This window comes from Leptopilina boulardi, unplaced genomic scaffold, assembly GCF_019393585.1.
Source record: "Leptopilina boulardi isolate dan_hultmark-lab unplaced genomic scaffold, ZJU_Lbou_2.1 LbouV2_366, whole genome shotgun sequence".
Lineage (NCBI taxonomy): Eukaryota > Metazoa > Arthropoda > Insecta > Hymenoptera > Figitidae > Leptopilina > Leptopilina boulardi.
In genome coordinates this window covers 1,005,686-1,031,158 of record NW_026137936.1, presented here as the reverse complement: position 1 = coordinate 1,031,158, position 25,473 = coordinate 1,005,686, and the positions used below count along the sequence as shown (strand labels likewise).

The 25,473-nt window shown below is 28.4% G+C and overlaps 1 protein-coding gene and 1 long non-coding RNA gene across 4 annotated transcripts in view; one reads left to right on the top strand and one right to left on the bottom strand.

The window, feature by feature from the left end:
- The window catches only part of LOC127286918 (inactive dipeptidyl peptidase 10), a 163,201-nt gene that overhangs the window by 22,562 nt on the left and 115,166 nt on the right, over positions 1-25,473 (bottom strand). For 2 of the 3 annotated variants that reach the window (XM_051313564.1, XM_051313565.1), the window contains exons 3-5: positions 10,846-10,952; positions 9,423-9,621; positions 2,914-2,988 (exon numbers count right to left, since the gene is read on the bottom strand). In XM_051313564.1, the coding sequence (XP_051169521.1) occupies positions 2,914-2,988; positions 9,423-9,621; positions 10,846-10,952 (381 nt within the window). Of the gene's footprint in view, positions 1-2,913; positions 2,989-9,422; positions 9,622-10,845; positions 10,953-18,937; positions 19,029-25,473 lie in introns of those variants that run through there. The other variant, XM_051313566.1, reaches the window with a different exon arrangement.
- Positions 1,787-10,955, top strand: LOC127286962 (uncharacterized). The gene is made up of 3 exons (XR_007843820.1): positions 1,787-2,507; positions 5,816-5,881; positions 10,833-10,955. It is a non-coding gene; the product is annotated as an uncharacterized LOC127286962 (long non-coding RNA).

Genomic DNA, 25,473 nt, shown 5'->3' with positions numbered 1-25,473 from the left:
ATCAATATTATAACTATTGATTATTATTTGTTAGAAATATATTTACATAGAAATTTTTCAAATTACAGATCTTGTATATGTCTGCATTTCTGTAATTGTTGATGACAAGATACACATTGGATTACGACTAAATGAAAAAGGGTTGGAATAAAATTGAAGCATTATTTTATTTATTTTCTTGCAAATGTAAATATATATATGTGACGCTCCACGAGAAAAGGGACCTATCGCGACAAAACAGAATTATACAGGAAAGGTGTTTAAAGTCGAACGTTCTGATTGGCTGAGACGCGCCAGCGAAAATCAGCCCCACTACCTTACTACTACATCGTTCCTACGTCTCACGGATACAACAAGTATACTAGTGTAGTGGTGGTGGGGATGGATTCCGTAGTCCGTGCTGGAACGCGATTGACAGGGTCATTTTAAAGCTTTATTACAAAAAAAGTAATTAGAAAAACATTATTTTTGGCATTTCTATTTGAAAGAGCAACTCAAATACTATCGATTCGCATATAAAACTGGAAATTAATTTTTTGTCGCGATAGGTCCCTTTTCTCGTGGAGCGTCACATATATATATTACTATAAAACCTCATGAGACGTTTTACAAGAGTTGAAAGAGTTATTGAAAGTATGTAGAGGTAGAGGGTTTCAGAATTTCAATAAAAATTTGTAGGATAAAAAGAGTGTTAAAAGAGGGTGTGTAAGAGTCATCCCAGATAGCACGTAACTTTGCGGCAACCTTGCCGCGCAATATTGCCAACCTTGCACGGCAATCTTGCCGCAAGCTTTAAATGTCCCACCTGACTCAAGCTTGCATGGTAAGCTTACCGAAAAATTGCAGTGTAAGATTACTGCAAGATTGCGGTGTAAGGTTACTGCAAGATTGCACAGTAAGATTATCGCAAGCTTACACCGCAATCTTGCAGTAATCTTACACTGCAATTTTTCGGTAAGCTTACCATGCTTGCGGCAAGATTGCCGTGCAAGGTTAACAATATTGCGCGGCAAGGTTGCCGCAAAGTTACGTGCTATCTAGGATAGGAGGATTTCGAGGTTCAAGTAGATGCAATAGAGGTTCGATTTACTACTGAAAAAACTTAGACAAATTCTTATAATTTTTGTGTCAGTACACCCCAGAGAAATATTTTATTGGCGTTTATTTAAGACAAATAAAATTTATTTGAGAAAAGTAAAAATATATATTTCTCACAGAGCCTAAAAACTTTTTATTTGTTCTAAATAAAAAAATATGAGATAAGCAGGCGCATGGCGTTTCCATTGTAGGGTTTTGTGGCCTGCCAAGGTAACGTTTACTACCATGGTAACGGTTGCTATGGTAACCATACGAGTGTACAACGGACGGACGGACGCCATGAAACCCTAAAAAATTATTTAGGACAAATAAAATTTTTCTTTATCTCAAATAAAATTTATTTTAAACAAATAAATATTTATTTGGTTCTGAGACCATCTTTTCTTTTTATTTTTTCTATGGGTGTAAATAAAGTTAGTAAGATAAGTAGATAAGTAGTAAAAGACAATTTTAAGTCAGGCAGAAGTATTTTTATTATCAGTAGTGAACGTAAGTTATTTTAGTCAGATACATTGGTCTAAATTCTTATAATTTTAGGTTAAATTCATTTGTTTTCGGATCAGAAATTTAAGAATTTTTTTAAAATTTGTTATACCACAATTAATTAATCTTTACGTAAGATTTTATTTTTTATCCTTTTTCTCCATTTATCCATTTAAAAAAATGGTGAGTAAATAAGGAACTCCTCTTTTCTAACTAAATACTATAACCCAATACTTGAATAGTCTCTTACAATGATGGATATGAAAGAATATTGACACTCTTTTAAGTATTTTTATTCTTTGACGTTTAAATCGATCAAAATGTTCAAGGAAGTATCAAAGAAATGTATAGTGAATCTTCCTTTTTAATATTAAAGACAAAGTGTTATAAATCCTCGAATCCAATTTCTTGACTTTATAGCTCTTCTTATTTGCTTTTTATATATGTGCTTGAATAAATTGACTTTAAAATCAAGAAAATAAGGCAATAGTGAATCATGCAACAGAATGTATATATCTGAATTGACATTAAAAAGCAATTGTTTTTTTTTCTTATTTAAACAGATCATTTACATATTTGTTTTATAAATTCTAATTCATGACTTGATTGTTTTTAGGGTTCCTCTCAACAAAATTTTTATATATATATATAACTTTCGCTAAAGAGAGGAACAGAAATAAAGTACTTAAAAGAGACTTAAATCACGTCGCATGGCTTAAACGACTTTAAAGTATACTCTTGATCGTTGTTGTTTCGTTCCACTACAAGTAACAATGCTTCATAACTACAACATTATACGGTGAGGGATAGAAAATTTAGAAGGAAGAGAACACTTAAAATACTTCAACTATAGCAAGAAATCGTTTCATTTGCGATGTCATTAAACAAATCCGACATTCAACGGCTTATATTTAATTATTTTACAAGTAGGTACACAAAAACGTTTTAAAGTCAAATAATTTGATATTATTGCAAAAATTTTATATAAAATTTACAGAATCTATTTAAAAAAAATTTATTTTCTTTCTGTAATTTTTTTTTGTATTTAATAAGTTCTTTTTTATGGTAAAATAAAAGAATTAAAGGAGGTTTTTTTTCTTTTGTTATATGACGAGTCTAATTCTATTGTGGAAAAGTTGTTTGATAATAGTGAGGTTTTTTTTTGTTTCGTAATTTTCAGCAAATAATGTATTTCTGACAAAAAGAACAATTTTCAAATACCCCCGCATACATTCGCGGTTGAGTTTATCTCATGAAATGCTCTTGAAGACCTGAAAGCATTTTGTTAGTGGATTATAATATGAGAATATAATATTAAAGTAAGCTACTTACTGGTTTAACATTGTGTTTAAAAAGCACGTAGCGCAAGTCAGAACTGCATTGGTATCCTTGAACATTAAGCTGCCTCTGGAAAAAAAAGTTAAAACATATAATTTGTGACGATTTTTATGAAAGTTAAACTGTCGTGATAGAATTTTTTATACATTATTTGAATTAATTATACCAATTAATTTATTGATATTTTTATTGAAACAAACAAATTTTGTGGTTGTAGCAATTCTAAATTTAATACACTGAGAAAAATGTTTAGTCAGAGCAACCAAAATTTGGTTGGGCCAACAAAAAAATTTTGTTGGTATTTAAGCAACCAAACTATTTGTTTGAATCAACCAAAAATTTGGTTGAATTTTTTTTGTTGGCATACCAAAAATGTTTGGTTAGCACAATCAAATTTTTTTTGTTAGGTCAACAAAAATGTTTGGTTGATCAAACCAACAGTTTTTTTTGTAAAATTAAAAATTTTATTCTACCTTATCTCTTTTCTTTTTATCTTTTTTATTTATTTCATTATTTATTTATCAATTTAACATTGAATTTATATTTATCTAATTGAAATATTTATGGACTTTGAAAAATCTCACCTCCGCCTGGGATCGAACCTCTGTTTTAAAACTGAAGGTCGGGAGATATGACCAATGGACTATCCATCCTTGTGAGAGATTTAAACTAACTGTTCTCTTAAGCTATGAGCTGAGAGCTAATCAAATTATTTGGTTGCTGCAACCAAATTTTGGTTAGGACAACAAACGCTCATTTGGTTTCTTAGACCAAACTATTTTGTTGTGTTAACCAAATTATTTTATTGTCGTAACTAAATTTTGGTTGGAATTTAAAAATGTTCAACCAAATAATTTTGTTGGTCTAACCAAATGTCTGGTTGAGATAACCCTACGACTTTGTTTCAGCCAACCAAAATTTGGTTACAAGAATCAAAATTGCCTAACCAAACAATTTTGTTGCAAACACTAAATTTTTTTTCTCAGTGTAAAAAGTTTATTTTTAAATTAAAAGAAATTTTTTTCTATAACTACACAATTAGAAAAATATGACTGAATTTTCATTCAGTCTAACAGTGTAATTAATCAATTGATTGAGAAAAATAAATTGGCTGGAAAAAACGATTCTCCAACTTATTCTTGTATTTGGTTATTGGTATTTTGTGGAGGATTCAATTTACGATTATATTTCATATAAAAACCACTTTTATTGGTCAGTAAAATTGATTTTTATTGTGGCAAAAGGTGAAACTGTGATGGATTTGCTAACATTTATCACCCCTTTTTTTTATTTCGGTTGTTGAGTATAATATTCGTTAATACACGTTATATCGTTAATTAAAAGTGTAAAAAAGACGTTTAAAACAATGTTTATAATTTGAGGAAGAATCGGAACAAAATTTATAGCCCAACTGTATATTTTTAAAGAAAAAGATGATTTAAATTTTAAAACAGCTTCGGTGAAATTTTAAATAATTTAATTTAAACTATTTTCACAGATAAACAAAAAAGAATAAATGGATCAATTTTTCTAACTAAAAAAAAATTTGCATAATCTCACAAAAATAAAGCAAAATAAGATTTTTTTTCAACCAGAATTTTCTCTCTAAATCATTATTTATAATGTAAAAAAAAGAGGTTTCTTTATTAAAGGTGCTTATAATATATTAAATTATAATGAAAGAAAATGGAAACGAAAGATGTTTATAATTTTAAAAAGGAGCACTTTTTAATGAAAAGAAATTGAGGATTATAAGTATAGAATGGAGCATCATTTTTTTGCAAGTGATCCTTCTTCTCGGCAATCATCCTTTACAGTTGTCCCATTAGAAAGGTTATCTAGTTTCAAGCACCTTGAAATAAAACCAAGTTAAAACTTGGGCCAAGAAAACTGAGTAAAACGTATCACTTTTTTGATACTTTTTTTTGCACTTGCTTTTTTTTCATGACAATTTTGGAACTTTAGTGGCGACATCGGGTGCGGCATCCTAGTGGACGCCAGATCTGTTCGGATCAATGCGGTATTCCCTCGTGTTCCGGTCCCCCGGCTCGAAAACTCCCTCCTCACAGTGTAGTACATGAGATAAAGAAGGGGATGAGGATTTGGAACTCGTCCACGAAACGAGCACCTCCTCCCCCCTCTTCAATTCTTTTTCCTCTCTTTCCTTCTCTCTCTCTCTCTCTCTCTCTCTCTCTCTCTCTTCTTTTCTGTCTCTTTTTCATCATTTTCTTCTTCTTTTCCTCATCCTTATTTTCCGTATCCTCTTACTACGATCTTGGTGAGATCAATTACCCTGGGTTTCTGTTACAGCTCCTTTGCTCTCCTCTCTATCTCTCTCTTCTTTTCTCTTCGAATCTTACCTTCTTCCACTGGTTTTGCAGACTTTGGAAGCAAAATCGAGCTATCGAAGTAGAAAATGCAATACCCTCGAGCTTCCCTTTCCGCATTCACTATATATCTAGTATATACATATATATGGAATACCTTGCATTCCACGTTCTCTACGTTGTATATGTATATATAGGCTTTGTTTTATTTTGAGTTCCAGTAAACGGCACAAAACAAAATGTGTGTGTGTGAGAGAGAGAGAAACTCATGAGTATAGAATTGCAGAAGGCTTGAATTCCATTGTTTGTGGGGGATGAGGTTTTTGAGAGCACGTATTGTGACAAGTCAAAAGGTTTCATGTGCAGCTAATTTGCTTTTCCATTAGCACCCCATTTCACAACAAAATTATTTCCCCTCATCGTGTTCGTAATGTCGATATAATCAATTTCGAATTAAATTGGTAAAACTCATTACACGATCACTATTCTATATATATATATATATATATATATATAAATAAAGTGTTAATGAAGCGTATCAAAAATAAATATTTTGTTTTCATTTTCAGTTTGGATGCACGGAAACTGCTACCGGATGCTACATAATTCTAGTGCCAACACCAACAACGAATAAGGTAACTTACTTTAATGAAATATAAACCTTATAGTCAAGTTATGTTAGTGCATTTGGTTTAAGGATTTATACTTGCGATCACTTTATGAACTTTAAGTTTCTTCATATATAGAGGAATTAACTGACAAAATTACTTTGTTGTTTGTTCAATTAGAAATTAATGCTCGAATTTCACATTTTCACTTTTATTGAGTCTAAAATGCAAGGTAATTAATTGACATTTTTTATTTTAATTCAGCCAATTCAGTATTGTTTTCAGCCAATAAATATATTCATTAATTTAAGAAGAGACCCATGCATAAATTCTAAAAATCATTAGTTAAAATTTTCATTTTATAGAATTTCATTAAACCAATTTTCTATATTACAAAATTTTTATATAATCGAAAATTCACTTAACATAATTTTTATTTGTCAGAATTGATAAGGCAGTATATAAAATCCTATTTAATATATAATTTTTCAAAAATTTCACACTCATACGGTATCGAACCAAGGACCCTTCGCACACGAGCCAGGTACTTAGACCCCACAGCCATGTTAACTTATAGATAAATAAATTTAAATTTTGAAATTCTTTAAAAAAAAATGTAATAAAAGTTCCAATTACATTTCATTACAAATTGTATAATAAGAATTAAAAATAGTAATTAATATAATAATATAAAAATAATATATTAATCACAAATTAATTCACAATATAAAAGAAAAAAAAATTAATTTTTGATTAAGAATTATTGTATATACGTAAAGGTATAACTGAGGGACTCATGAATGGTTTTGCCTGTTGACAGACGTCAACGTCTCTCATCAACGAGCGTCCTAGATCATAAATTATTGAGACATAAGTTAATTCAATGATCGAGATTAGCAGCTGATGTTGGTTGTACATTTTGCACAAAGGAATTCCTGCTCCAAATTGCCAATCAATTATCTGTCTGTACACACACAAACGATTGTACATTTCTCTCGAGTAATATAACCGTGTGCATGCACGGGTAGACGTTTCACATTAGTTTACTATAGGTACTCTGCGCCTAGTATCAGTTTACCTTAGAATTTCTCAAAATCATTTTAATTGAGATACCTATACGTGCCAGCAATTTTCATCATATAGTACAAATTTTGACACTTAAGATTATTCTCTTACTATAGATACAGGCATTCAGAAAAAAATTATATTCCCCTTTAAAGAATTAAAATATTTTTCTACATCATTTACATTAAAAGCAAAAAGGAGACTAGGTTTTTTCTGCGTATAGTAAAAATTGGGAAAAAAGTTTAAATTTTTCTAGAACTTCTAAACTAATCAAAAAATAAATATTTTTATTTCTGACCACCACCCTGTATATTTTTTAGTACTCAAATGATGCAAGAAAAAAAATATAACCTCGTTTGATAATTTAAATTTTAAGGGAATGAAAATTAGTGGTGGTGCCTCACGGTGCGTCAGAAGGTGGTTTAAATAAAAATGAATTGTCACTTAAAAATTCTTTTTCATTATGATTCTTAGATAAATAACAAACATTTCTCAATAGTTTTTAAAATTAGTTAACGTGCCCGATTTAAATGAAATTGAGTTTTTATATAAAAACAGTGTTTTATGGGAATCAGAATTTATTTAATCTAATAAATACTGTAATAAATGATAAAATAATTACTTATTTTCAATTTTACATATAAATAATTATATTGCTGTAGTGTGTGTGTGTGTGTCCAATTTTAAAAAATTAAATTATAATGTTAAAAGAACGATTTTAAGAGTGACAAAATTTATTTAAGAGAGTCGAATGGTCTCTGAAATTTTTTTGGCAAGAAGAGACTTTTTAATTATCGCTCTATAAAAACGTCACTTAACGTGAAAATGATAAACATTGATTTTAAAATACTTTCTTCTCAAAACACGGACACTTTTTACAAAAGCAGCTAGATATCCTTATCTTATATAAATTTCCTAAATCCGAAAGATTATACGAATCCATACAAAAACACGATTGCAAAACGAAAATTAATATAATGAGGGGTTCATTACCTCCTGCCGCGGTCAGATGGCAGCAGCATGCAGGGCGCACAAAGTCGCAGCTGTTATTAGATTACTTTTCTACTTTTTATTTTGCAACCATGTTTTTCTATGGATTTGTACAGTCTTTTGGATTTAGGAAATTTATAAGATGAGGATTTTGGCTGATTTTTTTAAAAGTGTTCGTGTTTCGAGAAAAAAGTATTTTAAAATCAATACTATTTCACGTTCAGAGCGAAAATTAAAGCACTCTTCTTGCCGAAGAATTTCAGATACCGTTCGACACTCTTAATGCATAAATATAAAAGCGAAACAAGAAAATAACTTCATTGTTAATAAATTTATTTGAACCCAAATCTAAAACATCTATTATCTATACGCATATAAGTATACATTAAATAAATTCTGGTTCCTCATAAAACACTATTTTTAAATATTTAAAACTCAATTTGTTTTAAATTGGGCACGTAAGCTGATTTTAAAACCTATTGAGAAAAGTTTTTTATTCATCTTAGAACCATAATCAAAAAGGATTTTTAAGTGCCAATTCATTTTTATTTAAACCTTCTTCTGGCGAACCGTGGCCTTCCCTTAAAATTTAAAGGAGTCAAAATAAATTTAGTTCCTACCCTTAAAGTATAAATTACTTTAACGAATTTTTAAATAATCAATTTTGTTGTTGAAATTATAATTAAGACACATTATTATTGTTCATATAAGTTAAGACTTTTATTTACAAAGTTAGAAAAGAATTGAAAGTTATTTTTCACAATAAATGTTTATAAATTTTCAACTTAAGCTCTTGTCGATCAGATATTAAGAAAGTTTGAAAGAATGTTGAAACTTTGTAAATAGAGATAAGAAAAGAAAATTTTTTTTCGCCTGTAAATACTTTTATATTGTTAACTTTTATCGAATCGAGTGAAAGAGAGAGAATGTAACAGTGTTTTTTTTCTTTGTTTGATATATTTTTCTTGTAGAAGAAAGAAAATAACTGACGAATAATGAACGTGTTCACAAATCGATGAAAAATTTAGTATCAAGTGGTTTACACTGAGCACACAATAAATTTATTTGGATCCATGCCAAAAGTGGACTTTACACATAATTTTCAAATGAAATTCTCCACCCGGCGTTATAATTTCACTGTGACAGGCGTTGATGCGTGTGGCTAGTTCTCTTTCATTAATATACATATATATGAGCATTTTGCTCTTCATTTTCTCTATATTGGATCAATTATTTTACTTCAATAATTTCACTTTATTTTCTCTCTCACAAATATAATTTTCTGGAATTTCAGAAGATTATTTTTTACTAAATAGTTTTTCGTTGAATTCGTTTTATCTATTGATTGGTTTTTAATTAGTTTTCCAAGTTTTCGTCATTTTTGATAAAAAAAAAAAAGAAAGATAAAGCGAATTGGATTAAGTTACCATAGATTAATTTTAATAATTTTGGTTAGCTTTTTTTCACAAATATCGTTATAAAATAATGAAGTTTTATATTTTAAATAACATACCAGCGTGTGGTTGGATACTAAAAGTGACACCGTGTTATTGGAAGTGTCCAGTAAAGTGAGAGAACCATCGTCTGCTTGATAAACGAACTTGTCGTGAGAAATCCATGACGGTGGTAGTCTATGTGGTGTCAGATCTCCTCGTAAACAATCCTCCAATGACAAACGCTTTCCGCTCCAATACAAAAGTTCATCGACGTATCTGTAATTAGCAACAACTTTCTTTTTTACAAAACTCTCAATGCATTTAACACAAAATAGTACATCCTCGAAGAGTTAGTTTCCTCTCGTTTAATTAAATAGAATGTCTGCACTTATTTCTTATAGATATTGGATCAAACTAGGGGAGCGAGGGGTTGGTTGTAACAGGGGTAAGAAGTAACAGTTTTTTTTTTTTTTTGGTGCATTTGACTTTTTGACTTCAAGTATTAAAAGATTTTTAAGAGATACGCCAATTTTGTCAGGCAATTGATGAATATCATTTTCGTAAAATTTGGTTAACTATTCTTTATGTATCGCAGTAAACGATTTACTATACATTCGTCAATTTTTAAGATTAAAATTTTAAAGTGTTACATACTATTCAATAAAGTGTTCTAATACAATTATAAAAATTATAAAAAGGTTGCACAAGTATACTTTTGTGTTTCTAATTAAAAGATAAACGTTCTAATATGGGTCCAAAATTATTATTGTAACAAACATTTTTTGTTTAAAAAAACGACTTCCAGTAATAAAATGGTGTACTTTTAAATAATTATTTTGCTCTTATATATCATGTAAATAATATAATTTATCGATAAAATTATTAATTGTTATAAAATATTCTAAACATTCCACGATATAGAAAATTGTTACAACCAACCCCTCGCTCCCTTACTTGAAAAATAATAATAATCAATTCTTTTATTATTTTAATAAATTATTATTATAATAATAAATGTCATTGATTATTTTCAAGTATGTGTAGAAAGATGTTTTTTGCCAGTTGCCAGGCGCGTATCCAGGGGTGGGGTTTGGGGGTTCAACCCCCCTCCCCCGAAATCATAAATTTTCTTGATCCCCTCCACTTTTTCCAAGCTCAAAAAATTCAATTTACTTTTACAAAATCCTCCCCGAAATTATTTTCTGGCTACGCCCCTGACAGTTGCAAATTAATATATAGGGTGTTCCAAAAGTATGGAAACTTGCAAATATCTCGTAAAGTATGCAATTTCGTGAAAAATATTCAAAACAAAAGTTGTTACTAAAAAAAGATCTACATTTTTGAAGCCAAAAAATTTGTCCCGGGACCCAACAGTGAAAAAAGAAGTATCACGAAAATGTGTACTTTTCGAGATATTTGCAAGTTTTCATACTTTCTGAACACACTGCATAATGTATTTGAAATTAAATTTTAATTTAAAAAAATAGAAAATATTCTCACCCAAGGAGGTAGATTGCTGTAACAATGCCAGCGATAATCATGCCAATAACCAAAAGGGAGAATATGATACTTCGCCAATTGTGACCACTTTCGCCATACGTGAGATCCTGTAAAAAATTTTTTTTCCATTTCGAATAAAAATGTTTCAGAAAAGTTTTCTTTTTATAAAATATTTTAAATTCAAGAATATATTAAAAGTGAGACTGTATTTTTATTTTGAAGTTACTAAAAGAAAAAAAACTTCTCATTACAACCAGGGAGAAGATATATATACATTTCGTCTCAGAGCCAAATAAATATTTATTTGATACAAATAAATATTTTTAATTTTAAATTCTTTTTTTTTATCATTGTATAATCGAGATTGTGTTTTATTTGAAAAATTGTGAGGAAAAAAATGCCAAAAAATATTGTCAGTTTTTTTTTGTGTGTAAAATAATCGTGCTTTTCATCTTTTGTGTCATATAATAACGGCGCCACAGATTGCATTCGGCGTCGTCCGTGAATATCATTGCCCTCCCATTTCAGTTGGCGAGTTCAAATTCGCATGCATATTGCATTCGGGTTATGTCTATGCTGAAACTCACCGGAACACGCTCGGACCATGTAATACATACTGCGGCAAGATTTTGAAATACGCGCGAACCACCACTGAAAACGTAATGTACTTAGTGCCATGTCATTCACGCCAGTTGGAAATTATGCACAGCATAGATAAACGTTTATGTCTTGCCTCAAGTGTTGCCCTTCTATCTTTGTTATTTAGTCGCAGAACAGCAATTTCACTTTTGTATAATTATATATATGAGGCAAAATTCCTGAAATGTCCGAACAAAAAATTAAAAGTTCTCGAATTTAATCCATACTTTTCTAAAATGTTGTTATTGTTGGTGAAAGTCTAAAAATCAATTATTATTGAATTTAATAAAATAGTTTTTGAATTACAACGTTTTTAATTTTTGACTTTTGAAAAAAAAAATTTTTTTCAATGTACAATATTTATAAGTAGAATGCATAAAAGTTAACATATATATAATGATTTTTGAAGCTTTTTTGACGAGCTACACGCTGTTAATAAAATTTTTTTGTTTTAAATAACATTTGACCTTGAAATTCAAGGTCAAAATGTTAATTTACGTTTATCTCAAAATCGGATTTTTTAAAATTATTTTTAACTATCTCAATGGAAAGCTTGACTAATTTCCTACAAAACATGTAATTTTCAGAGTGGGATCTTTTAAAGTTTTTGAGATATTAATTAATTAATTAATTAATGTTTATAACAAATGAAATATTTTACAAACGAATAAAGTTACCGTAATTCTGAAGTTAGTAATTGAAAGTTAACGTAATTCCGCATCCAACGAGCCCTATATGAAGTATTTTGGATAAGTAGATTGTTAATAAACAATTAGTTAACATTGCAATTATTTATTAACAATCCACTTATCCAAAATACTTCATATAGGGCTCGTTGGATGCGGAATTACCTTAACTTTCAATTGGTAAGTTCAGCATTACCATAACTTTATTTGTTTGTAAAATATTTTATTTTTTACTAACAACAAGCATCCAAAAGCCCTATATGAAGTATTTTTGTTCAATTTTAGTTAAATAACAATAAAAATGAAATATCTTACAAACAAATAAAGTTATTGTAAATCTAAACTAACCAATTGAAAGTTAAGCTAATTCCGCATCCAACGAGCCCTATATGAAGTATTTTGGATAAGTAGATTGTTAATAAACAATTGCAATGTTAACTAATTGTTTATTAACAATCTACTTATCCAAAATACTTCATATAGGGCTCGTTGGATGCGGAATTACGTTAACTTTCAATTACTAACTTCAGAATTACGGTAACTTTATTCGTTTGTAAAATATTTCATTTGTTATAAACATTAATTAATTAATTAATTAATATCTCAAAAACTTTAAAAGATCCCACTCTGAAAATTACATGTTTTGTAGGAAATTAGTCAAGCTTTCCATTGAGATAGTTAAAAATAATTTTAAAAAATCCGATTTTGAGATAAACGTAAATTAACATTTTGACCTTGAATTTCAAGGTCAAATGTTATTTAAAACAAAAAAATTTTATTAACAGCGTGTAGCTCGTCAAAAAAGCTTCAAAAATCATTATATATATGTTAACTTTTATGCATTCTACTTATAAATATTGTACATTGAAAAAAATTTTTTTTTTCAAAAGTCAAAAATTAAAAACGTTGTAATTCAAAAACTATTTTATTAAATTCAATAATAATTGATTTTTAGACTTTCACCAACAATAACAACATTTTAGAAAAGTATGGATTAAATTCGAGAACTTTTAATTTTTTGTTCGGACATTTCAGGAATTTTGCCTCATATGATGTATTCCACGCCAAAGTGTAAGTCCATCTGTAATTGCATTTCCGATTTTTTTTTAAGTTTTTTTTTCTTTTAGTACTAATTGAGACTAGCTTCCAATAATTTTTTCTTTTAGCAAGCTGTTTTCGGGTTATGGAATTTTGAAAATTGGAGAATTTTCATGACTTTTAATTTTTGAATGTTCATAACTTCCTTAAAAATGTATCAATTTTAAAAGTCTTCTTTTCAAAATGTATGTTTTTAAACGTACTTTTCAACAAAAAAATCGAAAATTTTTTTTAAACGATATTACTATCAAATTTTTGAGTTTTAATGATAAAAAGTCATTTTTCTCATTGGACGTACTGTAATTTTTTCAAAAAAACTACTTCTTTTTACAAAACTTTTAAGCCTATAGCCCGATAATGGGCAAACAATTTTTACAATATTTTTCGGAATTTTTCAAAAATTTTTGAATTTTGATTTTTTTAAAAATATTTTTGGTTATTTTTATACAATGTACTTTTATGTATTTTGATGCGCTGATTACGAAAATCATAATGTCAAAACCCAACAATTTAATTGTTATGGTGAAAACCATAAAAAAGTCCCAAAATTTATGGTTTTTTTCGTTTATTGGGTAAAATATACAAAATTAAAAAAAAAACTTTCAAACAAAAGTTAAAGAACAAAAACTATATAAACTTCTTTTCTAATTATAAATTTAAATAATAGAGTTTATTAATTTACTTTTCATAGATGAGTTTCTATCAATACAATTATACTTGAAACGTCATAATCTGTATACGAATACGACGAGTTCAATGACCTAAGAATGTACACTACCTTTTCGTTTGTCAAATTCGTATTATATGAAAAATTGTTTGTGATTAGTTTGTCAGTGAACACTGAACAGAAGTCATAGACTTTTTTTCGGTAATATTCAAAATTTTTAAATTAATTAACTATGTAATTATAAATTATTGTTATTTTAATATTTTTTTAATAAAAAAAACAATTTTTTTAGTTTCTGATGAGGACAGCTGTGCTGTCGAAACGTTAAGAAAAGGGATCGTTTTTTATTTTTTATTTTCCTTTTTTCAAATATTACAATTGACTTGGAAGATTGATAAATTTTAACAACTTTAAAAGTTAAAGAAGTTGCAAAAAAAATTTCGTTCATTTGAACGTTCATAAATTTTGGCTCATAATCATGGAAATGTGTTATAAAATGTTATTTGAATTCCCTCAATATCACCTGATTATTCTCTGAATGTCATATCGTGGAATATTCCCACGGGGCGGACATTATGAATTTCCTAGAAGATCATGGGAATATTTTGTAGCGTCATGTAACAATCAATTTTCTTTTTTTCACTTGAATTTCACATAAATTTTGTCTCTATTGAGTAACGTAAAAATTTCATGTAAAAAAATGTTTTGAAAATTAAATGAAAAATTCACACTGTCTGACTATAATGTTCCATTTTTATAATTAAATCGTTTTTCTCAAAGTTAGATAAATAAAGTCACGTCGAGACATGTTAATAAAACTTTAAGTAGAAGTTGGTAAAGTTTTAGTGAGACGTGTCCGCTTTTGAATCGTAAAATAAAAAAGTTAATTAGACGTGCATAATTTTTAAGGTTGTTAACATGCTAATATGTAGCATGTGTAAAATTGCTCACACCTATATATATATATAGAATAAAACTCATTCTCTAATTAAAGTCTGAATTATAGATCAGTTCCAAATAAATGGATATTTTGTTATTTGGGAAAATACGTTTATTTATTTTCTAAAAAAAACATTTTTTTTATATGAGTAGGGGGAGATTCACCGTTTTTTTTTCAAATATATATGTTTCCCATTTCTTTTGAAATAGGGAGAATAATTCAACTTCTCAAAGGCGAACAAATATGAAATGTAGCAAAAGAAAATTGCTACAAGTTAAAGCATATTCCTTTGGGAAATCCAAAGTTTCATCAAAAGTTGAAAACATGCGCGGAATACGTAATTTATTTACGAAACTTTTGGCTTAAAATGATAAACACAAAAGTATAGTGCTTTGATTTTAATATACATACGTCCTCTATCGATAAATCGCTCGTAAAGGTGAACAAATTTGAAATTTTTTTTTTCATTTTGTGATTGTAAATTTTCGATTAAATTTTATTATTTAATTTTCAAATTAATTAAACTCAGTTGACAACTGATTTCTATTGTACGATTGATCACGAATGATTGTGCAATTTTTTTCGTGAAAATCCATCAAAAATAATTGATGAACGATTTTTTGACTTTTGCCAGTTATAATCGTTTTCCAATGACTTGTTTATCGTGTGATGAATAATAATCGCTTCGCTTGTCAAACTCGTCGACAACTATATGTTTGCCTTTGAATATCAAGCGACTGTTTTGCCGCAACTTTGAAAAAAAAGAAAAAGAAAGAAAGAAAAAAAATGAAAGGGAGAAAAAAGAAATGGCGCTAGAAATGCTTGTCCCCGGAAGTGGCGCGAAGTCCCCTTTTTAGGTATTCTGTTCGAGTGCATCGTAATAGCAACAGCGAAGAAAAGAAGGGAGAGAAGAGGACCGAAAAAAGAGAAAACATCAAAGAATGGAGGAGATACTTGAAGTGTATTAGTATTCGCATTGTCGAACAATCGAATTTATTTCAACGGATTTCCGCCTAGCATATATAGACGTTCAACGAATAACGAGAATCTAAAAAAAAATAAAAGACATTACAATTGACTTGGAAATCTCTCGAGGAATTGAAGCAACTGGACGACAAATTGACGCGCAATAGCAATCGATAGATTGCAAAATCCTTAAGGCAAAAAAAAAAACCTTCTATTAAATCGTTCTTATTCTTATGTTTTTAATTGATACTCTGAGAAAAATAATTTCTTAATAATAAGAAAATAATTTAGTTGAGCTTTTTTAGTTGGCGTTACTAAAATATAATTGTCACAACAGAATAGAAAGTGTCAATAAATCGGAAAGTTTAAGTGGCTCTACCAAAAAATATATTTGAAGCTTTCATGTTTACGAACTAAATAGTTTGGTTCCCAGTACTAAATCGCTGACATACTGAATTGCGCATGCGCTGTTCTCGTAAATATGGCGTCGCTTCCCATTTACGGGATGTCAACATTAACCATATGTCGTTCGCGTCGTGAAGTTTCAGTGTTAAAGTTATTTTATGTTTTTCAGACATTTTTGATAAAAAATGTTTGTGTAGTGAGAATAAATAAATAAAACTTGTTAAAAAAACGAAAGTTTTTTTCCAAGCCTTTTTACATTGTGAAAATGATTTAATCTCAAATTGTTACTAGGATTCGTAGAGGATTCGTAGAGACAAATTCAGGAATGATTCTTGAACAAAGTTTCTCTGTGTGACAACCAAACGGTCTAGTTGCATCTATATTAAATAAAAAATTTGGTAGAGAGAACCAAACTTTGGTAGTTACTAAACATTTTTCTCAGTGTAGGCATCGATAAATTGAAGTTTGTCATTCTTATAACTAAGATAAAAAAAAATTAAACTTAAATTATTTATTATATTTTATTATAAACATTGAAATTTTGTTGAAAAGTGTAAAAATACCTTTCTCTGCAATTTTTAGTTATAAAAATATTTACAAATTAGGGGAAAAATAATGTAAATAATTTATAGTTAAAATGAAATTTAGGCGAAATTTTGGAATGCCTTTTAACTCGTATAAAATATTTAAAAATATAATTTAAAATTGATTGGAACCCTTATTAAATTTTTAAAGTTTTTGATGTCTTCCACATCCATATCAGCTTAAGAGCATTTGAACCTTCGTGACGTCACAAATCATGGCGCATGACACGCAAACTTCTCAGGTATGTCTGTTATGTGCGGAAAATTCAAAATTTTGCGTATAAAACGTTTTTTAAACAATGTTTAAGTTGGTTGTCACAAGTAAGGAAAAATACACGAATTGCTTATATGTAGGCATTGTTTAAAAAACGTTTTAAACGCAAAATTTTGAATTTTTCGCACATAACAGACATAGTCTATGTTTCTCTGAACATTTTCCAAAAGGTTTTTTTAAAAAATATTCAAAATTGTGCTTTTCACATACCTGAGAAGTTTGCGTGTCATGCGCCATGATTTGTGACGTCACGAAGGTTCAAATGCTCTTAAGTAATATTTTTGTCGAGACCCATTCCCCATATCTTACTTCAGATTACTTTTAACGTCTCCCACATCTTGATTCCCACATCCCTTCACGACGGAAGGGAAGTTAAAGTCAGACAAAACTTTCAAATTCTGGAAATATTAATATCGTACTGAACTTTTTTTATAAGGTTCAGTAAATTGTAACTTTTCCAATTGTAATTTTTGTAATAGTAGTAGAAGTTGATTTAAGTCCCGATAATCTTGTTTAAATTTTTGCATTTTATTAGTATAAATAGTGAAACTAAGTTTTAGTCAGACAGAACTATTATTATTAATTCTTTTAATTTCAATATCAGTAGTAAAATTTAGTATTTGGTCAGACAGAACATTCTTAAAATGTTCAATATTAGAGTGTTAGTAGTGAACCTAAGATTCTTGTCAGTCGGACAGAACGGTCGAAATTCCAGTAATTCGAATATTAGTAGTTAAAGCAATTTTTAGTCAGACAGCGGTTTGAAAAATTTCCCAAGATTACTATTATTAGTCAGACAGAATGTTGTAATTTTAGTATTTGAAAAATGTAAAAGAAAGTCTTAGTTACTTAAAATGTATCGAATTCTTGTAATTTTAGCATAAGTAGTAAAAATAAATTTTAGTCGGACAGAAGAGTTTAATATCTTATAATATTTGTAACAGTAGTAAAAGTAAATTTCTTGTCAGACAGTACTCTTTAAATTTGAATTAGTAAGAATTCGTTCACTAAATTTCTACTAATTTTTCGTCACATTTTTTACTTAAACGTTAGTGAAAAGAATTACTAAATTCAACAGTAATTTGATTAAAAAATAATAATAAATAAAAATTTCTACTAATTTGAATTAGTGAACGTTTGAAATTCATGTAATTTTAATGCTAGTAGTTAAAGTAAGTTTTTATCCTATATTTTTGCAAAATTCATTATGATTTTTTTCCAATTACACATTTTCACGTAAATTAATTATTAAACAATTAAAAAAATATGTACAAAAAATTAAATTAAAGAAATGTTTAGAGAAAATTAATTAAAATTATAATGGTTTAAGAAAACAAATTTTTAAAATTAACAAAAGAAAAATAAGAGAAAAATACTAGAATAAAATTAAATAATAAGTTCTCATTAGTGTAGTGAGATTTAAGCTTTTGAGGTTAATTGGATTTGACAATTTGATTTTAAAAAGAAGAAACATTAAAAGAACACACATAGAAATAAAATTGTTATTTTTTTTTGACGGTCATATTATTGGTGTTTCTTTTTCTAACAAATAAAATTTTATTGTTAAAAATATGAAGATAGCTTACTATACAAGAAGTGCAGCATCGTGACATAATTTTTATTTTATTTAAAAATTTTCTAATGTGAAAATCAAAAACTTGTTTTATCGATTCTTACCAATTATATATATTATATCACAGTATAGAGAAAAAGGTATTATTTTAACATTAACTCCAGTGTTTTAAATATAACGAACTATATTTTAACTCGAGATCTGAGTTTATATATCAACAGGTGCAAAAAAAATTTATTTTTACACCACTCAAAATTTACCTGCATCAAGAAAAAGTTCTTTTATTTTTTGTGAAGGGGAAAAAATATATGTATCTTGAAACTTAGACAATACAAGACTGACTCGTTTTACAACTATTGTGATTCGTGAAGGGCTTCCCTCGATGTCGATTCTCCGTCTGATATTCATAAGGAAAAGTCCCAAGTGTCATATAGAGTCCGGTGATCATCGATATAAATGCCAAAAAATATATATAGAAAATTTCCTCTCTATATATACATACATTCATACATTATTTATCATATTTTTAGACGAAAATCTTGTTGCTTTCATATATCTACAGACTCGACTCTACATCCCGAGATAATAAACTATTTTGTTTCAAGTTCGAATCGATTTATATGAAACTTTGGGAATTCAATAATAAACCAAAAGTATTTTCCAATTTTGCTTGAATTTCATGTGACATTTCACTTCGAGATTACACAAAGTGAAGAATTTCGAAATAACACAGGCAAGTTCCACTTTAATTACGTAACCGTAATCCCTGGATCTTTGGGAATCCTAACACTTCCAGTGACGTGTTCAATGGATAATCAAGTTATTGTAGTTTGTTAGCGATTCTAATACCCCGCACTATGTAGGGTTTGAAACCTCAGTTATATATATATATATATTTGAGTCAATTTACTGCTTCACTTGTTTCTTTTTTTTTATTTGCCTTTGTTTCAATCTCTCTCTCTCGTGTCCCCTGGTCTTTGTACCTCTTTTTCTCTACTGTTTTCAACTCTTTTCCTATATATATATATATAGGTTTTCAACCTTTCGGCCCATCTCATTCTTTTTATTTTTGCTCTTTTCTTTTGTAACCCGCATTCTATTCTTTTCTTCTCCTAGTGAGAAAGAATGTTCGACGTTCACTACTGCAGAGGAATGCATCAAGAAAAGTGTATACGACAAAAGCCAATATAAATTCAAAAGAGAGGAAAACTGTGTTCTCTGTAGGAAGTGAGGTCACTTTTCTATATACATATAGAATATCGTATTCAAAAAGAAGAATGACATATTGAAAAAGTTTATAGGATTAAAGTTTCCTTATAACAATATTGTAGTGTAATAACAGAGCATTTGTGTCGATTATTCGAAGGCGGTTTCTTTTTTATTTTTTTTTTACTTTTTGTTTCGGGATAGTATTAATCCTATACACAAATAAACTCTACACAAGAAAATTCCACACTGCTATAATTATACACGAGGAAATTTTTAACAAAATGAAAAGAAAATATATTCTACACAGTTAAATACTGCATCATGAATCTCTACACAATAAAAAGTAAAGTAGAAAATTCTCACCGTAAACTGTAGACGCATAAACTCGACAAATTAATATAAAAATGAAAATAAATTTTTTTTAATAACTCTACAAAAAATAAATTCTACACGAGTAAACTCTACATATAAAATAAAAATAAATAAACCCTCACCCTGAAAAAAGTAATCTCATATTTAGAGGAAAAATCCTCTTCTAATATCCTCTCAATAATCCCTCTTAAAACAAAAGTATTCCACTTGAATTGTAGAATATTTTTATTCTTTGGTGACTAATAATAAAACAAAACTATTTTTTGGGGTTCTGATGTCAAAAACATTGAATTAAAGTTAAATAAATAAACAAATCTATTAATTAATGTAAGTAATTAACTATAAATCATTTAATATTTAATTAAAGATATTTAATTTAGTGCATGATAATAGCTTTTCTTTATCACTTTATAACCATAATTGTCAAATTATATGCGAGAGGAAAATCCTCTCAAGTGAAGACTATTACTTTTGATACAATATTTAAGAGGAAAATATGCATCAAATTAAGAGGAATTCGCTAGAATCAAGATTACTTTTTTTAGGGTGCTACATGAGTAAATTCTACACATTAAATGAAAATAAATAAACCATTACATAAGTAAATTCTACACATTAGATGAAAATCATTAAATTCAACACAAGAAAACTCTACACATGGAAATTGTACATAATTGAGGCTCCGGATATTATAAAGGTCTACGCTCGAATTTAAGTTACAAGTTTTAGTCCCTGGTATGAAAATTTTGAAATCTTTCAATATCCAAATTTTAACAGTTGATTCTTATCTTTAGAAATTGTAATTGAACAAAAAATTTCAAAATTTTAATACCAGATACTAAAACTTGTGAAGTAAATTTGAGTGTAGGCCTTTTTAAGATCCGGAGCTTCAATTGGGATTAAAATAACAATTGTGTGCAGTTTCCATATGTAGAGATTATTTATTCTTATTTTATGTAAAGAGTTCAAAATTTTTAAAATGTTGAATTAAATTGTATAGAATTTACTGATTTACTGATGCAGAATTTATGTTTGCAGAAATAAATTCAGCATAACTCTACATGTAGAGTTATTCCAAAAAAAAAATTTTAACTGATACATTTTATTTCAAAGTTTTTATGAAAAAAAAGAAAACTTAAGAAATTAAAATTAAGTCTAAAAAGTGATTTTTCTCAAAATCTATTAATATACTATTTATATTTTTTAAACTAGATACAAGGATTAATTTTATGTATTTCTGAAAGTAATACAAAAACAAATAATTAAAAAAATTTATTCAAAAATCGATCACACTACGGTTTTGAGTATAAAGACACTTTTTAAACTTAATTTCAATTTTTCAGATTCTTCCGTTGTAGTTACGTTATTTTCAACTACATACTTAAAATATTGAAACAAAATCAAATAAATTTCATATAATTAATGTTATTTTTTATCTCCGTTAGTAGGACAGAGAAAAACGTACTCTGCATTTGACGACGTTAAATTTAAAAAATCATAACTTCCAAAATTTTTATCAAATCCAAAAATAAAAAAATACGTATTTTCTCATTTTTCATAACAATTTCGAAAAAATATGTTTTAGTTCAAAAAATTGTGAATGAAAATTTCACGTGAAATGCCCCATATATAACAATATGATTTATATAAATTTTTATTTTATTTCTTCATCTATATTTTGTTATAAAATACCGAGTGTACGTGACATGTGTCGTGAAACATTTTTGACTCAAACTTTCTTCACGAAAAATTCGTATATATATATATGACACTTGAGAAATTTCGTGCATTCTTGAACGATTTGTTAAATTTAACATTTATCGAATTTATTTTTGAAAAAATCTTTTCTGCAAAAAATCTAACATCTTGAATTAGCCTATTTCAATTTTTGTTCTATTTTATTTATTAATCTTAATTTTTTTTATCTTCTTTCTATAAAATTGTTTGTGAATTAGATTAAAAGGTAATACAATTTCTAGAATATAGGATAAGAATTTTCGAAAATATAAAAATAATTTTTCTCTGTGTGTCTTGTGAAAGAAGAACTATTTTATTCAGTATCACACGAAAATCGAAGTGTAAGTTGGGGTTCTTGGAACGAGATGTTATCTCAATTGCTTGAATTGATTTGATTGGTTTTATGCCTACGACTTCAATAATCGAGATAGTATTTCCCATTTCGTAATGCAAAATGTCGTTCGGGCAAAGAACCTTCGTCGTTTCGTCGATTTTTTTCTTATTCCTAATGGAGGTACGATAAAATCTAAGGATCAGATGTGAAATTTGAATTGTATCTATCTCCTAAAGAAATAGACATTCAGATATTTTTTAGTTTTTAAAAATAATATTCGGAAATTAAAAGCTATTTTTATTTTAAAAATTAATAATACATTTTTTTTTTTAATTATTTTGAAAAAAGGAAATTTTAGTATATAATATTTAATTTTATAGTATATACGGTATGAAGTAGAAATTGACGTTTATGGTTAGATATTTCTCTAAATATATGCATAGGCTTATTACTTCAATAAAAACAAATACTTTTCGATGTCCTGTGGCGTTTTTGAAAATTCAAAATAGCGGATCTAATATGGCGACTAAATTCCATAAAATTAATTAAATTCACTCGAAAATTGCCACTCGTGGGTTTTTGGGGTCGCTAATTACGAATCTATTGATAGTTTTCAAAAATTTTAAATGGCGGATCCAATATGACGGATAAATGTTCAAAATTTACTCAGATTCTTCAGAAATTTGATACTTGGGGGTTTTCCGGGTCGCTGATTACGAATCTAGTGTTAATCTAGAAGTAATAGACGTTTTTGCTTGAGAAACCATTTGCCATCAATTTTGACGCCATTGTTACGTCTCAAATAGAGAAATAACTAAAGAAATAATATTTTATTTTATTTGTGGCCGCTCGGTGATTCAGTGAATTCCTGTTTCATTTACAGAGCAGAAGGCTCTGAGCTAAGGGTACAGGAAAGAAAGAGAATAGTGATTTTTAATGACAAGGTTACAAATTTATTTAGACAAACATTTAGAGTTATAAAATTGATCTTTGAGAGAGAGTATCCTGAAGCAACCATTCTTGAAATAAGGGGAAATCAGCATTCCACTGCAACAAGGAATGTAAAGGTTACTACAAATTTTTATAAGGAATTAGGAAGGATTTAGATAAAAAGTATTACAACTTACCTTGAAAATTTAGATGTAAGATGTATGAAAAAGGACCACTGCTGTGTCCTAATTATGATAGGAACTTCTGGTACCAGATATAGTTTGAGAGCTCACAGGAAGGTTGACGGGCCTTGGTGATGACCACAGGTCCGGAGTTCAGTTGATTGAATCAGCTCTTCTTGACGTAGAAACTTTTAACACTTGACACAGAGATTCTTCTAAGTCGAACTTGAGTATGAAATCGAGCAGAGTAACAACGCTTGTACTAGATTTCGTATGTGAACTGGTACCAAATATGAAGTAGAAGTAACGTGTATGATGAAAAGTTCTGAACTGGTAGATGTTACACGTATGAAGATGTTTTGAGAACTGGTTGATGTTATACGTATGAAGAGGATTCCAGAACTGATCTCTCCATGAAAATGTAGTCCTTTTATACTGAGTTTTCGTAAGAGAATAGATAAAATTTTATTGTCCTACTATATATTTTCACCCTAATTTTGGAAGTCAAAGTTCAGTCCTTCTCTCTCAGTTGAACGTAAAAAGGGGGGTGTGAACCAGCTTCTTCAAGATACAAAGAGTATGACTATGATTATTCGCAGCTGTACTCTTCTAATGTGGTGATACCACAGGGGTTCGTCACATAGGATAATTGGAAAGAGCGCATTTATTACATCGTTTGATTTTAGCACATAGGGAAAATTAGAAAGGGATCATTTTGTTTTGTGGGGGTGTGAGCTCTTCTGGTATCATAAAAGATTTCTCGCTTCTATTTGTATGTATACAGAAATAGAAATACAGTAGATTGTCGTAGAAGGATACAAAACGCAGGGGTCTTTTATATATAAAAGAATGATGTTTAGTTGCGCGAAAAAGGGGCGGAAATTGAACATTTAAGAGAAAAGTATTTAGAGGCGTAACAAAAACACGTGTGTTTGTCGCAGAGACATATAACTCGGTATTGATTAAAAGGATTCTTATAATTATGAATGTAAAAGTTACGGTGACGTGACACCTCCCCCCTTTAAAATTCGGAAATTAGAAATGAAATTGAATAATTTACGAATTCAGTTTTTGAGAAGAGTTAAGTTATTAGAGGGAAATGTCACTTACAATTTTGATTATATTATGTAAAGTTTTTAGACATCAATGTTTAAAAGACCTAAGAGAAAATACGTCATACACATAATATAGTTTCACACCTTATTCACACCAAGTTAAGATACAAGTTTATATATATTGAAAAATACATACGAATATTATTGTTAATGATTTCAAAGATTTTCACACATATCCCGTACTATCATTTTTGAGTTAATAGTCATACATGATTTAAAAATGATTTAATCATAGAGATTGGGATCTTATGTATAGAAGCATATACAAATCTGAAATACTTTCGTAAAAGCTCACAGAATTAGTAGAAGTAGTATATAAAAAGGAATTTTAATTATATTTATAAAGACACTCATACCATGTATTATACAAGATTTTAAGGATGCATTATTATTATTTGCTCTTTACACATTGGTTAATTTAGAATAAGATATAAGTTTTCAATACATAGTGCATACGGATAGATTACATTCTGATGATGACAGAGTTCAATTATTTTTTTTTCATACATAATTTATACTTTTGAAATGTTATATAATTCTGTTAAAGATTTTCATCCACATATATTTACGAAAAGGAGGAAGGCAGAGAAAAAAAAATTTCTAACAGTTTCCTTTCTGAACGCAGGTATAATTTTTGAAACAGATTTACATAAGCTTATACATCCCTCCCTCCTTTAAGAGAAAAACGAGAAGTATTCGAAGTTTTGACATGAATAGAATTTACAACATTGATTTAAAGAATTTTGGCTTTAATATTAATTAATTGGATAATTTTCGTTCTTTTTTTTATTGTAACAATTTCTTGCTATATGATATTTTTCGAAACATTGCTCACAAGATAAGCTGCATTTGCTTAATTAGTTGCAATCTTTCCTTTTATCTTTATCAATAGAATTTCTTTTTTCAATTTTTGATTT